Consider the following 15,829-nt stretch of genomic DNA (forward strand, 5'->3'; position numbering starts at 1 on the left):
CCGATTCACCATTTATTAATGACTAAAGCCCTCTACCATAGCATTAATAATATTTCATTGACCCCTCAGACGTTAACACTTCATCATTGTCACTGTCAATTTTATCTTCTCTTTTTCTGGTGATGTTATTAAATTTAGATGTGGTATGTTCTTTTGACTGATTGTATACAAATGACACATCATTGCTATAGGTCATGTATCATCCACAGTTTCTTTCTCCCTTTTTCTTTTCCCTTTCTCCCCTTCTTTTACACTGTTTTGGTGTGCTGAATTTTTATTGCCTGGTTCAGGGCTTTGACTTGTACATCTAATGATTTCCAGTACAGGTAAATTGGTCTAGATCTCTTGTTGTGTATTAGTATTGTTTTATTTTTCTGTTATGCAAAAATTTTCAATAAAACATACTGAACTTAAATAACATCCACGCCTGGTTTAAAGTTCTAACTTCTTTTTAACCATTTTCCTCATTTTAACTTCTTTTTAACCTCTTTTTAACCATCCTTTTAACTTCTTTTTAACCATTTTCCTCATTTTATCATAGTCGCCCTTTCGAAAATTAAACGCCCCTACAGTAGATTTCTTTTGCGATGTTACTTCAGGTATCAGCTCAAATTTGATCAAGTTATGATCACTGTTTCCCAACGGACCCAACACAGCTATGTCTTGCATTCCACTAAAGACCAAATCTAAAATAGCACCCCCCTCTTGTCAGTTCCCAGACCAGTTGCTCCAAGAAGCAGTTATTTATGACATCTAGGAATTTTACCTCCCTAGCACTCCCCGATGTAACATTTAACCAGTCAATGCTGAGGTAATTGAAATCACTCCTACTAACAACTATGTCCCAAATGGAAACACAGGGGACCTCAAAGACACTGCAAGGCCGCACACCTCACCCACATGGGCTCACACATACACAACCCGAGCACTCAAAATAAGAAAAAAAAAACCCAAAGAAAAGTGGAGAAAAAGCCTTAGTTCAGCTTCATTTAGCAAAAAAAACTCCACTCTAGAAAACACTCAAAGGTTGGAAATACTTGCACACAAGTGGTGGTAATTATAGGTGGAAAAGCCAGCACTGTAGCAGCCCTCAGAGGAACCACCCACATTCAAAGGCATGCCAAAATCAAAAAACAAATTGTGTGACCACAATCTGTACAATAACAAAGTTGCCACCAACTTAAAAAAAAATCCCAAAGTAGAAAAAGACAGAGAAACTTAGCTGCAAAAATGGTCCGAGTAGTTCACAGAACACTTCACTTGATACTCCACCCTCCAGACACCGCAGCCAGTAAACCCGACGGGGAAATCTCAGTTTCGCACTACTTCTTCAGGGGTTAGTCTTTCAGCCCTCCAGTTAAGAAGTCGGAACCATCTGTTCAGACCAAACACCAAGCACAGCGTAGTTCTACAGTAATTGAAATCACCCATTATTATAGTGTTGCCCATTTCTCCAGCTTTCCTTATCTCTGAAAACATTTCTTCATCTGCCTGCTCATTTTGTCCTGGGGGACAGTAGTATAGCCCAACCTTTATATTCCTTCCCTTCACACATGGAATTTCTATCCTTAAGGATTCCACACTGCTATCTTTATCATGCAAAATGTTTATTTTATTTGATTCAATCCCCTCTTTAACATATAGCGCAACCCCCCTCCAATTTGATCTACTCTATCTTTGCGATATAATTTGTACCCAGGTAATACAGTGTCCCATTGATTGTCCTTCTTCTACCAGGTCTCTGAGATGCCAATTATATCTATCTCATCATTCAATGCTATATACTCTAACTCTCCTATTTTATTTTTTAGGCTTCTAGCATTTGCATTGTGTTTTTTCCTTGCAAATACAGGCTGCTGAGAAGACAGGGAAAATTTGAGTCTTTTACTCTGCCTTCCCTCTTAAACCCTCCTGGCTTTTTTCACTATTATTGGAACCTCTCTACCGGGACTCCCTAAATATCTTGTTTCAATAGTATCCTCCAATGATACCTTACACCGAACCATCCGCTCCCGGGCAACTGTCGGCTTTCCCCCACGTCTCAGTTTAAAAGCTGCTCTATCTCCTTTTTAAACGTTAGCACCAGCAGCCTGGTTCCATCCCAGTTAAGGTGGAGTCTGTCCTTTCAGAACAAGCTCCCCCTTTCCCAGAAGGTTGCCCAGTTCCTAACAAATCTAAATCCCTCATTCCTGCACCATTGTCTCAACCACACATTGAGACTTTGAAGCTCTACCTGCCTCTTGGGTCCTGCATATGGAACTGGGAGCATTTCTGAAAATGCAACCCTGGAGGATCTAGATTTCAGTTTTCTACCTAAGAGCCTAAATTTGGCTTCCAGAACCTCCCTCCCACATTTTCCTATGTCACTGGTACCTACATCTACCAGGACAGCCGTCTCCTCCCCAGCACTATCTAAAATCCTATCTATGTGACACGTGAGGCCACCCCCTTCGCACCAGGCAGGCAAGTGACCATGCGATCCTCACGCCCACCAGCCACCCAGCTATCTACACACCTAATAATTGAATCATCAACTACAACCGCTGCCCTAACTTTTCCCTCCTAATTTTGCCATTGTTACAAAAATTCCATTTCCACACGTCCTCAGGCATTCAGATCCCGGGCAGCTACTGCTCCTCAAAAGTCCCAAAGACACCAGGCAGGGCTTCCTCATGTCGGGGGGCCAGCTCACTCCCTTTTACCATGAGTGGACTCGCATATCCTTGGATCAACAGGCGCTAGACATCATTCAGGAGGGGCACAAGATAAGACTTCTTTTGCCTGCCTTCGGATTTGTTTCTGGACTCGTCAGCAGGTCAACTAAGGAGTCACAGATCCGAGCTACCCTGCTCTCTTCGACATCCAAGTGATAGAACCCGTTTTCAAAACATGAATTGGACTTAGGCCGATATTCCTTATACCTCTCTGTGCCAAATAATCGCTCAGAGGACTGGAGACCCTTTTTGGATCTTAAGTCGGTCAATCGCTTCCTGCGGATTCCTTATTTCCAAATGAAAACTGTGCACAGTGTCATTGATGCTTGTCTCTCCAGGGAAGTTTCTTGGATCTCATGGAGGCTTACATTCATATTCCAATCTTTCCAGAACATCACAGGTTTCTGAATTCCCTTGCTCTGCAACAGTATTTCCAGTTCGTGGCTCTTCACTTTGGGCTCATGACAGCTCCCCGCACTTTCACCAAGGTGATGGTGGTTGTACTGGCTTTTCTCCACAGGCAGGATGTACAGGTCCATCCTTACTTAAATGACTGGTTGAACCAGGCTCCATCTTGACACGAGTACTAATGTGTGGTAGAGGTGGTGGTGTCTCTGCTACATCGCTTGGGTTAGATCATCAACTTCAAGAAGAGACAGTTGACATCGTCACAGACCTTGGAGTATCTGGGCCTTCTCTTTGACACCCAGCAGGGTTGTGTATTTCTTCCCGAGCCAACATTGTGTATTTCTTCCCGAGCCAACAGTAGATCAGGGATCTTCTAGACCTTCCAGCTCCCACAGCCTGGCATTATCTGCAGGTGCTGGGGTCTATGATAGCCTCTTTGGAGGCGGTCTACTGGGCCACAGCACAAATGTACCATCTATAGGAGACCCTCGTCTCTTGTGGTCTCCGCAGCATCATCCCCTTCAGATGGAACCAGCTCACAACAGTCTGCGCTGGTGGCTTCAGAGGGAGGCTCTTCGGATCTGAGTGCATTGCTCTTTTGACGGACGCCAGCCTGTCGAGTTGGGGTGCTTACTGTGGGGACCGCTTCATTTCAAGGACAGTGGACTCCACATCAGAGATGGTCGATCACTCATCTGGAGCTTCGGGTGATTCAGCTGGTGTTACTTGGTCTCCAGCCTACTCTGGAAGAAAAAGCGGTGCGAGTGTTCTCAGACACTGCCACACCTGTGCCATCTGTTAATCGTCAAGGGGGTAAAAGAAACACTCCCTTGGGTCAGGAAGTTCACGTGCCGTTTTTCTGGGTGGAGTTACATTTTCTGTCTCTCTCGGCAGTGCACGTGGCCAGAGTCAGCAACATACTGGCAGACTTCTTCAGTCGACTAATCCTGGACCCAGGAGAAGGGCCCCTCCTGTGGAAAGTGTTCCATTTGATCATACAGCGCTGGGAGTTGTACCCTGATGGACTTGAGGGCTTCAGCAGAGAACTCGTAGATCAGGCACTTCTTCAGTCGAAGAATAGAGCAAGGAATCTTAGGGCTGGATGCTTTGGTTCAGCCCTGGCCAACTCATGAGCTCCTTTCTGTGTTCCTTCCGTGGCCTCTGATTGGTCGGGTCATCCCCTGGATGGCAACGCATCCCAGCCTCATGATTTAGTTGCTCCAGACTGGCCTTGCCATCTGTGGTATGTGGTTCATGTCTGTCTGAGCAGGACAGGAAACTCACACTCCCTCTTCAATGCAACCTTCTCAGTCATGGTTCAGTACCCATGGAGAACCCACAGCGCTTTAGTCTTACGGCATGGCTCTAGAGTGCTCAGTCTTGATGAAGCGTGATTATTCAGATGTGGTCATCACAACACTTTTGCAGTCAAAGAAACCCTCTACTGTGGCATCTTATGCCAAAGCCTGGAAGGCTTTCCAACAGTGGGGTGCTAACGACCAAGTGGAGCCTGAGCGGGCACCCATTTTGGTGGTCCTGGCTTTTCTCCAGGCAGGCTTAGATAAGAGTTTGGCGGTGGCCTCACTTAAAGTTCAGGTACCAGGACATGCAAGTGTTTTAGTTTGCTTCTTGCTCATCCCAATGTGACCAGGTTTCTGAGAGGGGCGTTTCACTTGCAATCTCCCTTGTGTCATCCTTACATAGTTACATAGTAGATGACGGCAGATAAAGACCCGAATGGTCCATCCAGTCTGCCCAACCTGATTCAATTTATATTTTTTTAAAAAATTTTTCTTCTTAGCTATTTCTAGGCAAGAATCCAAAGCTTTACCCGGTACTGTGCTTGGGTTCCAACTGCCAAAATCTCTGTTAAGACTTACTCCAGCCCATCTACACCCTCCCAGCCACTGAAGCCCTCCCCTGCCCATCCTCCACCAAACGGCCATACACAGACACAGACCGTGCAAGTCTGCCCAGTAACTGGCCTAGTTCAATATTTAATCTTGCTTTCAATTCCTCGTTCTGAAGTGTGTCCTGTTTGGTTTCTCAGTTGAAAGGCAATAAGCCATACTATTCCTCTCTGCATGGAATCTTACCATTGTTCTGCAGGGCCTTGTGGAAGCCCCATTCCAGCCACCGAAGGATGCTTCTTTTCTGGATCTGACAATCAAGACTGTCTATCTTTCTAGTCGCCATTGTCTTGACACGGTGTATTTTGGAGCTTCAAGCTCTATAAGAACATAAGAATTGCTTCTGCTGGGTCAGACCATTGGTCCATCGTGTCCAGCAGTCCGCTCATGCGGCGGCCCCCAGGTCAAAGACCAGTGCTCTAAATGAGTCCAGCCTCACCTGCGTACGTTCCAGTTTAGCAGGAACTTGTCCAACTTTGTCTTGAACCCCTGGAGGGTGTTTTCCCCTATAAGAGACTCCAGAAGAGCTTTCCAGTTTTCCACCACTCTCTGGGTGAAGAAGAACTTCCTTACATTTGTACGGAATCTATCCCCTTTCAACTTTAGAGTGCCCTCTCGCTCTCCCTACCTTGGAGAGGGTGAACAATCTGTCTTTATCTCTATCATGCAGGAAACCCTTTCTCTGAATTATGGACGCAGTAGTTCTCCACACTGTACCTTCATTTCTACCTAATGTGGTTTCTGCGTTTCATTCCACAGGCTCGAAGAGAAAAGATCAGATTTTACATAAATTGGACTTCAAGAAAGTCTTGCCCGTGTTGTTTGTTTTTTTGGAGAGGACTAATGATTTTCAGCTGTCTGATCCCTCTTTGTCCTAACTGCCCCACCTTGGCGTGGTAGGTTGGCGTCTAAGACCTTGATCACCCATTAGATTCTTATGGCCATTTCCATGACAAGCAGCCGCCATTTGCCTTACGGAGCCACTCAGCTGCTTCTAGCCTGGCACTCTGTCTGAAATATGCAGGGCACCTACTTGGTCCTCTCTCCATACCTTTACCCGGTTTTACCAGGTGGATGTGATGGCTCACTCTGATGCCACTTTTGGGACCTCAGTGTTGCGAACAGGCTCTTCTGTCTCTCCCTAGACGCTACCATTGCTTTGATAAGTCACCTAACGTACTGAATCCGGAAGGGACGTAACAGAATGGAAGATTAGGTTTTCACCTTTGATAATTTTCTTTCTGTTAATCCCTTGAGAATTCAGTATGGCCTGCCCTCTCTGTGTAAGCTCAGTTGTTCTGAATAGCCTGCTTTCTTTGGCCTCGGTTATTCTTTTTACAGCTAGTAGATGGGTCCTTTGGGGAGTTTTCTCTTCTGTGAGTATGCATATTATCGAAGGCTGCTTCAAGTGGGTGCTCGCAGGTTAGTTCTACATTGTTCCTCAATGCTTTTTCTGTGTTGTCTTTTGAATGTTTATTACCGTATTTTTTGCCCTATAACACACTTTTTTCCCCCCCAAAAACGGGTGGACATGTAGGTGCATCTTATGGAGCGAATATACCTCCCCCCCTCCCCCCCCCGGTACCTTTTTAAAATTCCTGCAGTCCAGCGCTGGGTTTCCGCCAAGAGCTGCGCGCACTGTCAGACTTCAATTTAGCAAAACATAAGAGGAGAACGAAGGGGGAGGGAAGGGACAGGTTTCTGCCGACAGTTGCACGGCCACCAAGCCAGCTGTCACCATGACAAGTACGCCACACACGCCCCTTCCTTCAGGGCGGCGACATCAGCTCCCGCCTTTCTTTAGTGAACCCTGACTAGGAATTACTCTGCCAATCGGACGGAGGTCCCACGGGAGTCTCAGGCTTCTCACTGGCTGCTTCCAGCGACTAGAGTGCCAGTTGGTACAGCGCATTGTCAGTTTTGCAGAGCGCGAGACTTTGCAGGAGACTCGGGGCACGAGAGAGCATTCCAAGGGAACGGGGAGCAAATGGCACAAGGGTGAGTCCATCGCTCCAACTACCTACGTGGCAAATGGCTAAGACTCAAGAAGGGTTGGTGTCCTTATGAGACAACTGAGTCAACCCAGCATTCACCCTCTGCATGCACACACTCTCCTCTCATCCTCTGTTTTCATGCATTTCTCCTTGCACCTCAAGAGCTCCCTGTCCATTTCCTTTCCCAAGAATTCGCACCTAATGGTCGGTCCCTACTCATCCGTCCTCCTTCACACCATGTTGCTGCTTATTATGGGCTGTTGTGCATGCATCCCCTTGCCTCTTTGCCGAGATGTTTGGCTGTTTATTTAGACAGGGACTTCAGAGGAAGCAATAGCAAGAGAACCAGAGGTCCATATCAATGCATGGACATGGAGAAACTGTTACTTTTTTTTTTTTTTTTAATTCTTTCGGTCCATCGCTGGACCACCGTAATAAAAAAAAAAAAAAAGAGGGGGGGTGCTGTCTGCCTGCCACTAGACCTGCCCTGTGTCCTGTCCTGGCCTACCACTAGACCACCAGAGGTGGGACAGGGTATACCATTTGGTTCAGAAATTTTTTTCCTTGGTTTTTCCTCCTCTAGAGCAAAAAGCACAGTTACTTACCGTAACAGGTGTTATCCAGGGACAGCAGGCATATATTCTCACATGTGGGGGTGACGTCATCTACGGAGCCCCGATGCGGAAGCATTTTCAAGCAAACTTGATTGCTCTGCTGCTCCACGCATGCGTGCCTTCCTGCTCCACTAGGGGGCGCATCCCCTCGTGGTCTCCAGTTCACTTAACTAGCAAAGAGCCAACCTCGGGGAGGTAGGCGGGTTGTGAGAATATATGCCTGCTGTCCCTGGATAACACCTGTTACGGTAAGTAACTGTGCTTTATCCCAGGACAAGCAGGCATGATATTCTCACATGTGGGCGACCTCCAAGCTAACTGAAAAGGGATGGAGGGAAGTTGGCAATTTAAGCAAATAGATTCCATAACACCGATTGGCTGAATCGGCCATCGCTTCTGGATAGTGAGTCCAGACAGTAGTGGGAGGTGAAGGTATGAACCGAAGACCACGTGGCAGCCTTGCAGATTTCCTCAATGGGTGTGGACCTGAGGAACGCTACGGAGGCTGCCATCGCTCGGACCTTGTGTCCCGTTACTCGACCATGCAGCGTGAGACCAGCCTGAGCGTAGCAAAAGGTGATGCAATCGGCCAACCAGTTGGACAAGGTGTGCTTGGAAACTGGGTGGCCTAACCGGTTTGGGTCGAAGGACAAAAACAATTTCCGGTGTGGTTGAGTGCGTTGGAGGTAAAAGGCCAACGCTCTCTTACAGTCAAGAGTGTGAAGCGCCACCTCTCCGGGGTGAGAGTGGGGCTTGGGAAAGAACACGGGCAAGACGATGGATTGATTGAGGTGGAAATCAGACACTACTTTAGGTAAGAACTTTGGATGTCATGGTGGAATACAGTGAAGGGTGGGTCCGCTACCAGGGCCTGTAGCTCGCTAACTCGCCGGGCGGAGGTGAGTGCAAGTAGGAAAATCACTTTCCAAGTGAAGAATTTAGCATGGCACTTGTCTAGGGGCTCAAATGGAGGTTTCATTAGTTGAGCCAGAACCACGTTAAGGTCCCAAACCAGCGGAGAGGGTTTGAGAGGAGGGTGGACATTCAGAAGACCTTTCATGAAGCGAGAGACTAAAGGGTGGAGCGAGAGGGCTTTTCCTTCCAGGGGCTGATGTAAGGCTGCGATCGCACTGAGATGTACTCGAATGGAGTTGGTCTTTAGGCCGGAGTGAGATAATTGAAGTAAATAGTCAAGGACCAGAGGGACGGGGGTCCTGGCTCTGGGAGGAGCACCAGGCTGAGAATCTGGTCCACTTTTGGGAATAGCAGGTTCTCGTCGAGGTCTTTCTAGAGGCCTCCAATATCTCCCTGACTGATTGAGACACGGGGAGAGAAGTCAGGGGGAAAGAAACCAAGCATTCAGATGAAGAGATTGAAGATTGGGATGTAACAGCGAACCCTGACTCTGTGATAGTAGAGAGGGAAACCGATGCAGAGGCAGTGGATCTCTGACACTGAGTTGAAGTAGAAGGGAAAACCAAGCCTGGCGTGGCCAGCGAGGGGCAATCAGGATCAGGGTGGCGTTCACCGTTTTCAGGTGCACCAGCGTCCGCAGGATCAGAGGAAACGGCGGAAACACGTACAGAAACCTTCCCTCCCAGTCGAGGAGGAAGGCGTCGGCCTCGAGTCGGTCCGGTGAGTGTATCCGGGAGCAGAAGAGAGGCAGTTTGTGGTTGTGGGGGGATGCGAACAGATCTATTTGAGGCGTCCCCCACTTTTCGAACACTTGTCGTAGGGTCTGAGAGTGTAGAGACCACTCGTGTGGCTGGAGGAGGCGGCTGAGTCTGTCCGCCAGACAGTTTTGTTCTCCTTGTATGTACACCGCTCGAAGGAAGGTGTTGTTGGAGATCGCCCATTTCCAGAGGCGCATGGCTTCCCGGCAGAGGGACCAAGACCCTGTCCCCCCTTATTTGTTTACGTAGTACATTGCTACCTGGTTGTCGGTTCGGATGAGGACCACCCGGTCGTGAAGCAGATGTTGAAAAGCTACAGCTGCGAGATAGATAGCCCGGAGCTCTAGCACGTTGATGTGGCAGCAGCGGTCTTCTGCTGACCACATCCCCTGAGTGCGGAGGCCGTCCAGGTGGGCTCCCCAAGCGTACTCCGACGAGTCCGTGGTGAGTACCTTGCTGTGAGGAGGGGCGAGGAAGAGCAAACCTTTGGAAAGATTTGAAGAGTCGGCCCACCAGCGGAGCGATCGTTGCAAGGAAGGAGTCACTGTCACGGGACGATCGATCAAGTCCCGATCTTGACGCCATTGAGAGGCCAGGGTCCATTGAGGGATTCTCAGATGGAGGCGGGCGAAGGGTGTGACATGGACGGTGGAGGCCATGTGGCCCAGGAGAGTCATCATCTGTCGAGCTGATACCGAGGTCAGCAGCGAGATCCTTCGGCTCAGACTTACTAACGCCTCTAAACGCGGAGGGGGGAGGAAGGAACGGAGGCGATCCGTGTCCAGCGTGGCCCCGATGAACTGTAGTGACTGCGAGGGGCGTAGTTGGGATTTTGGGAAGTTTATCTCGAACCCCAGACTCTGTAGGTAGATAATAGTCTGTTGGGTCGCTGAGATAACCCCTTCCCTGGACGGGGCTTTGATCAGTCAGTCGTCCAGGTAGGGGAATACCTGAAGACCTTGGGAGCGTAAGGTGGCTGCGACCACCACGAGGCACTTGGTGAAGACCCGAGGTGACGATGCTAGGCCGAAGGGGAGGACTCGGTATTGCAGGTGCAGGTCTCCCACCTGAAAATGCAAGAACTTGCGGTGAGCGGGGTGCACTGGAACATGTGTGTACGCCTCCTTCAGATCGAGGGAGCAGAGCCAGTCGCCCTCGTCGATCAGGGAGTAGAGGGTCGGTAGGGAAAGCATCCGAAACTTTTCCCGTACCAGAAATTTGTTGAGGTGTCTCAAGTCTAGTATTGGGCGAAGGCTTCCCATTTTTTTTGGTACCAGGAAATAACGGGAGTAGAAGCCCTTCCCCCGTTGGTCGGGGGGAACCTCCTCCACTGCTCTCAGGTGAAGCAGATCTCGAGCTTCGGAGAGGAGTAGGGGTAGCTGCGTCCGGTTGGGAGGGCAATTCCTCGGGGGGTTGTCTGGAGGAATGGCCCGAAAGTTGAGAGAGTATCCTGATGAGATCACGCCAAGGACCCATGCGTCCGACGTGATTTGTTCCCAGCGAGGGTAAAAGACTTTGAGGCGACCCCCGATGGGAAGGCGGCCTGGGACTATGGCAGAGGGGGCCCGCCCCCTACCCCGTATCCCGTCAAAAGGACGGGGATGGTTTGGTAGTCGCAGGCGGTTGGGACTTGGGCAGGGCCCGATGATGGGCTTGCGGACACCTGGGCGGAGGCCGCGAGAAAGCAGGAGTGGATTTTTGTGGGTAGCGGCGCGGAGGGGCTCTGAACGGCCTGGACGCAGGCGGTTTAGGTTTTTGCCGCACGAGGGAGGCAAACAAGCGTTCCCCACACTAACCATTAGGCTACTCCGCTCCTCCGCCATATTAAGATGTTTTTTCATGTCTGAATTGTGGCCCACCAAAACAAGCGCACTCACCTGTTTTATAGCTGCATGGAGAGCTAATTCATTGGCCTCTCTCTTTGTTTCACAGAAGATGATGGTCCTTCCATGACTCCCACTGTAGACCTGAATGACATCACCAATGACTGCTGCTCTCTGAGACCAATGGCACTCTATAGCCAAGTGCTGGAATGTAAGAAAAAGTAAAAGTTAATGTACAGATCTCTCATAAGAATGTTTACTGTTGCCAGAATTCTAAACCATTTAAAAAGCAGAGAGAGTGTCAAACAACAAAGTCTCTGATATAATAAGGAAATATTTATTCATATGAAGAGGCAGATATAAATTAGTATGGTCCATCAGTTTGCCTGGAAATATGGCTAGAACTGTAACAAGGCAGGTTACACCCCAACCCTTCTTTTTTCTTATTTGTGTAAAAGTCATTTAAGTTTTTCTTATTCTTACCTGCTAATTTCCTTTTCTTGAATTCTGCAAAACCATTCTAAACAAATGGATTGTGTCTCCCACTAGAAAGCAGAACTTTTAACATCACAGGTATAAGGGCTAGTGAAGTGTGGAAAATTTCAATATGCTAGTCAAACAACTGATTGTGATAGATCAGGGGTGCCAAATTCAATCACACTAAGGAGCCAAAATCCAAAACACAGGCAAAGTCGCGGGCCAGACTCTGCCTCAGACTCTGCCCCATAATAGTACTAATTATAAAACAATTTTTCCATTCATTTTTCATATATATATATACACATACACACATATATATATATATATATATATATATATATATATATACACACATACACACACACACAATATAATCTTATTAACACATAATGGTAATGGTTAACCACTAAATTAAACTACACAAACACACTGTATGCTTCTCAACATTCATTCTTACCAGAACATATATAACCCCTATGCAAATACAGGGCCAAAAACTAAAAGTAATAATATATAAAAATGAAACCCTAAGATTCAAGACTCTGCATGCAGTACAACCCCAGAGAAAAATAAACAAATGTATTTCTTCCTGAGCAGTGCAAAAGGGTTCATAGTCATTTGCACGCAAGAGAAATGTGCACAGAGAAATGCGTGCAGACAAATAAGCGGAAGACAATTGCGTGCAAGACAAATGCGTGCAGGTCTTTATAGCGCAAGACAATTGCACACTAGACAATGAGCGCAGGTCTTTATTCAGTATTGTGGTCTGTTGCCCCTAGTGCCTCCTTCCTATGCCCCCCAGTCTCTATTCATCTGACCCAAGCTAACCTTCTTCATCCCTCCCCTCTCCCCTCCTGGTCTTTCTCTTTTGCTGTGGGGTTTTCACCTGTTCTCTCCGCTAATACAACCAGGTCAGGTATGTAACATTCAGTAAGTTTTGTTATTTACTTTATTCTTAAGTTTACCACCCGTAATCATTTATTTGGGTTTTTTTTCGTTTCCCTGCAGGATAGCAGATTAAAACTCTCAAAATTGACACAATTCAAACACTAAATTGAAAATAAAATAATTCCCCCTACCTCTGTAGTCTCCCTCCCTCACCACTGCGGCTGTGCAGAATATTACTGGAGGCAGGAGAGGTACTCATGCTTCCCCACCCCTGCGCACATTGTACTGCTGGGCCAGACCAGTAGGGAGGTAGAGCTCAAGGTGGAAATCAAGAGGGCAAGCCTATGGTTATAATCAGCACCCCCCCTCTCGCTGCCTCAATTTTCTCTTATGGTCTGGCTTCCTCCACTCTTCAGCAGTAATTTAACAGTGCCAGCCAGTAATTTACAACGCTGGTGTGGTGTCAACTTGTGCATGCCAGTAACACACTAGAAATGAATTTAACTGTGCTGGCCCCAGTGATACTTCCCAGCTGGGGCCGGCACAGTTATAGTCATGTCTGCTGCGCTGCCGGCATGTGCAAATTGACCATCACTTCGGCGGTGTAAAATACTGGCCGGCAATGGGGTGCGTCGCTGGGGTAGTTTTTGTTGTGTTGCTGACGCACACAAGCTGATGATCACCGCAGCCCACGAGTGCTATTGTTGCTGTCAGGTGAAGACCCAAAACAGAAAGCAAGGCAATATTGTGAAGCCCTGTTTACTCCCCCGTAATGCCGGCCCTGAACTGTGGGCCGCATAAAAAGCCAGGCGGGCCTTGTGTTTGACACATGTGTGATAGATAAACACAAATGAAAACTCCTTAGGGAATCACTGCAAAATACATTAACCACCCCTTACCAATTAAGGAATTTACAATTTAAGATTCAAAGGGAGAGAGCAAACAGTGCCCAGAAACATCCCTCAAGCTATATGTTATAAATGGTCCTGAACTCTAGCAAAATTCACAGGTATGAATAAATTTTACCTCACTGGACCAGTTCACACTAATGGGATATACAAAAGCAGTATATCATGGGTTAGGGGATGCCCCAGAATCAGTTTTTTGCCAAAGAATGCTTCGTCTTGGTCATATAATACTTCACATAAAGAATGAAACAATCAAATTGCTGCCCCTCAAATGTCTTCTGAAGCAGGTTCTGCTCAGGTGGTAGAACAGACTTATCCATTAGGTACAATAGGCATAGTGCCTAGGGTCCATGAAAATGTTTTACTTTTAATATGAAAGAATAAAATGAAGTTATTTTCATGTCCTGCTTTTCAGCTTTGAAAATATACACAATAAATAGAATACAAATTAAATATGCATACAATTCAAATGAAAAGCTCAGTCATATTGAATGCCACTGAGGGAGGGGCCCACAACAGCAAAAGTGCCTAGAGCCCACATGTCATAATGCTGCCTGCCAGGAAGTGGCATGTGCCTGTGTGGAGTAGGCACGAAGCCCCAGTGGCACCAACCTGCCTTGATGGCTGCCCTAATACACTGCTCTATGGATAAACAAAAAGGAGGAAATAATTTATTTACTGAAAGAATAATTAAGCTCTGGAACTCATTGCCACAGTATGTAGTTTAGCATAGCTGTTAAAAAAGGTTTGAATAAGCTCTTGAAGGAAAAGCTCATAGTCTGCTATTAAAGCAGACACAGGTGAAGCCACTGCTTGCCCTGGGATCTGAAGAATGGAATGTTGCTACTATTTGGGTTTCTGTCAGGTACTTGTGACCTGGATTAGCCATTGTTGGAAACAGGATACTGAGCTAGATGGACCATTGGTCTGACCCAGTATAGCTATAATTTTCTTATGACAACTTAGAACAGGGCTACTCAAAAAAATCTGAGCCGAGGCCCAGAAACTTCAGCTGTCTGAAACCTGGGGTCTGCAATACAACTGTTATATAGCACCATTACTCCAAAGGTAGTGAGGACCCGGGGAGGTGGGGAGAAGGAAGGAAAGGATAGGCTGCACATTTCCCAAAGTTGACATTAATAAATTAGCAAATTTATTTTTCCTATCTTTATTGTCTGAGCCTTGCTTTTTCTAACTCGCTTCAGAGCTCTTGTCCTTTTGACATTTCTTCTCTCTGTGTCTAGCATTCATCTTTTCTGTGTGTCTTTATCCACCTTGTTCAGCATCTCCCACTGGTGATCCACCCACAGGAAGTTGCATCAGAGAGGCAGATGCAGCAGAAAAAAGGCTCCGCTGGTCAGAAAGGCAGCTTTCAACATTCTCTGCCACAACCCGCTGCAGAGTGTGGAGGATCCTCAAGGGGGAGCTGCTGCAACTTTGACCCAGAAACAAGGAGAAGGAGCTAGAGAACTGCACCTCGACGGACCATACGGCAAGACTCCGCAGTCTGGACTGTGGACCACAGTCTGCCATTTCAGTATCCCTGACTTAACAGCTGTGTATCCTTTGTGCAAAACCTAAAAGAAGATAAAAAGTCTATCTGACTTCCAAAAGGAATTTGTCACTTCCAGTTATTGCAAAAAGACCGTTCAAACATCCAACTTATTGAGCTTATTATAAAGGCCAGGAAAAACTATCTGATTCACAATAAATAGAGAAGTTACTTTTGGTAAGAAAAAAGGAACTGTATGAAACTAGAAAGACTCATCTGTAAAGCATAACTACAGATCCCTTTAGGACAACTCTTGCAACCTAGAAGCCAGTCAGGCTAAACAAATGATGACTAGAAACATTAACATAAGATATTCTGAGAGGCTCGCCTTCAAGGGTTTGCAGAAATCCTAGGATAGAGATCTATGGAGAGAGGTAGTGCTGCATGCACCACCTCTCAAAAATTTGCCACACCCAGACTCATGCCAAGGATATACACTGCCTCCATGTCTTCAGCATTATGACAATTGAGAAAGAAGGGCTATCCTTCCTTGACAGGTGACACCTCTCAAGGGCCAGGCCATAAGCCAGAAGGGATCTGTGTCCTCTATGACCACTGGGTCTTGCCTCAGAAAGCCCTCTTCCTACAAAAGAGTGAGCTGAGAACTCACCAAGAAGCACACCAAGTGCTCATACTAGGGGCTAACATGGCCAGTCTAGAGCTACTAGAAAATGTCTGCTTAGCCCCCTTCAGAGAACTCTACAGACAAAGTGTCAGGGTAGAAATATATACAGAGGCTCCTGCTTCCACTTCCACAGATCCAAGATGTTCTGGAAGATAAAATTCACTTCTGTTTGGCTGTCCCTACAATGTGCACTAAGAGCATCATGAGATGCTGCTCCACTCAACTGCACAATCAACCAGC

The 15,829-nt window shown here is 47.0% G+C and overlaps 1 protein-coding gene across 1 annotated transcript in view; it reads right to left on the reverse strand.

The window, feature by feature from the left end:
* Window positions 1–15,829, reverse strand: part of DDX21 (DExD-box helicase 21) — a 157,272-nt gene that overhangs the window by 73,872 nt on the left and 67,571 nt on the right. The window contains exon 8 of the mRNA XM_033941918.1: window positions 11,191–11,340. Coding sequence (XP_033797809.1) covers window positions 11,191–11,340 — 150 coding nt within the window. The remainder of the gene's footprint in view (window positions 1–11,190; window positions 11,341–15,829) is intronic.

Source organism: Geotrypetes seraphini, chromosome 4 (genome assembly GCF_902459505.1).
Source record: "Geotrypetes seraphini chromosome 4, aGeoSer1.1, whole genome shotgun sequence".
NCBI lineage: Eukaryota > Metazoa > Chordata > Amphibia > Gymnophiona > Dermophiidae > Geotrypetes > Geotrypetes seraphini.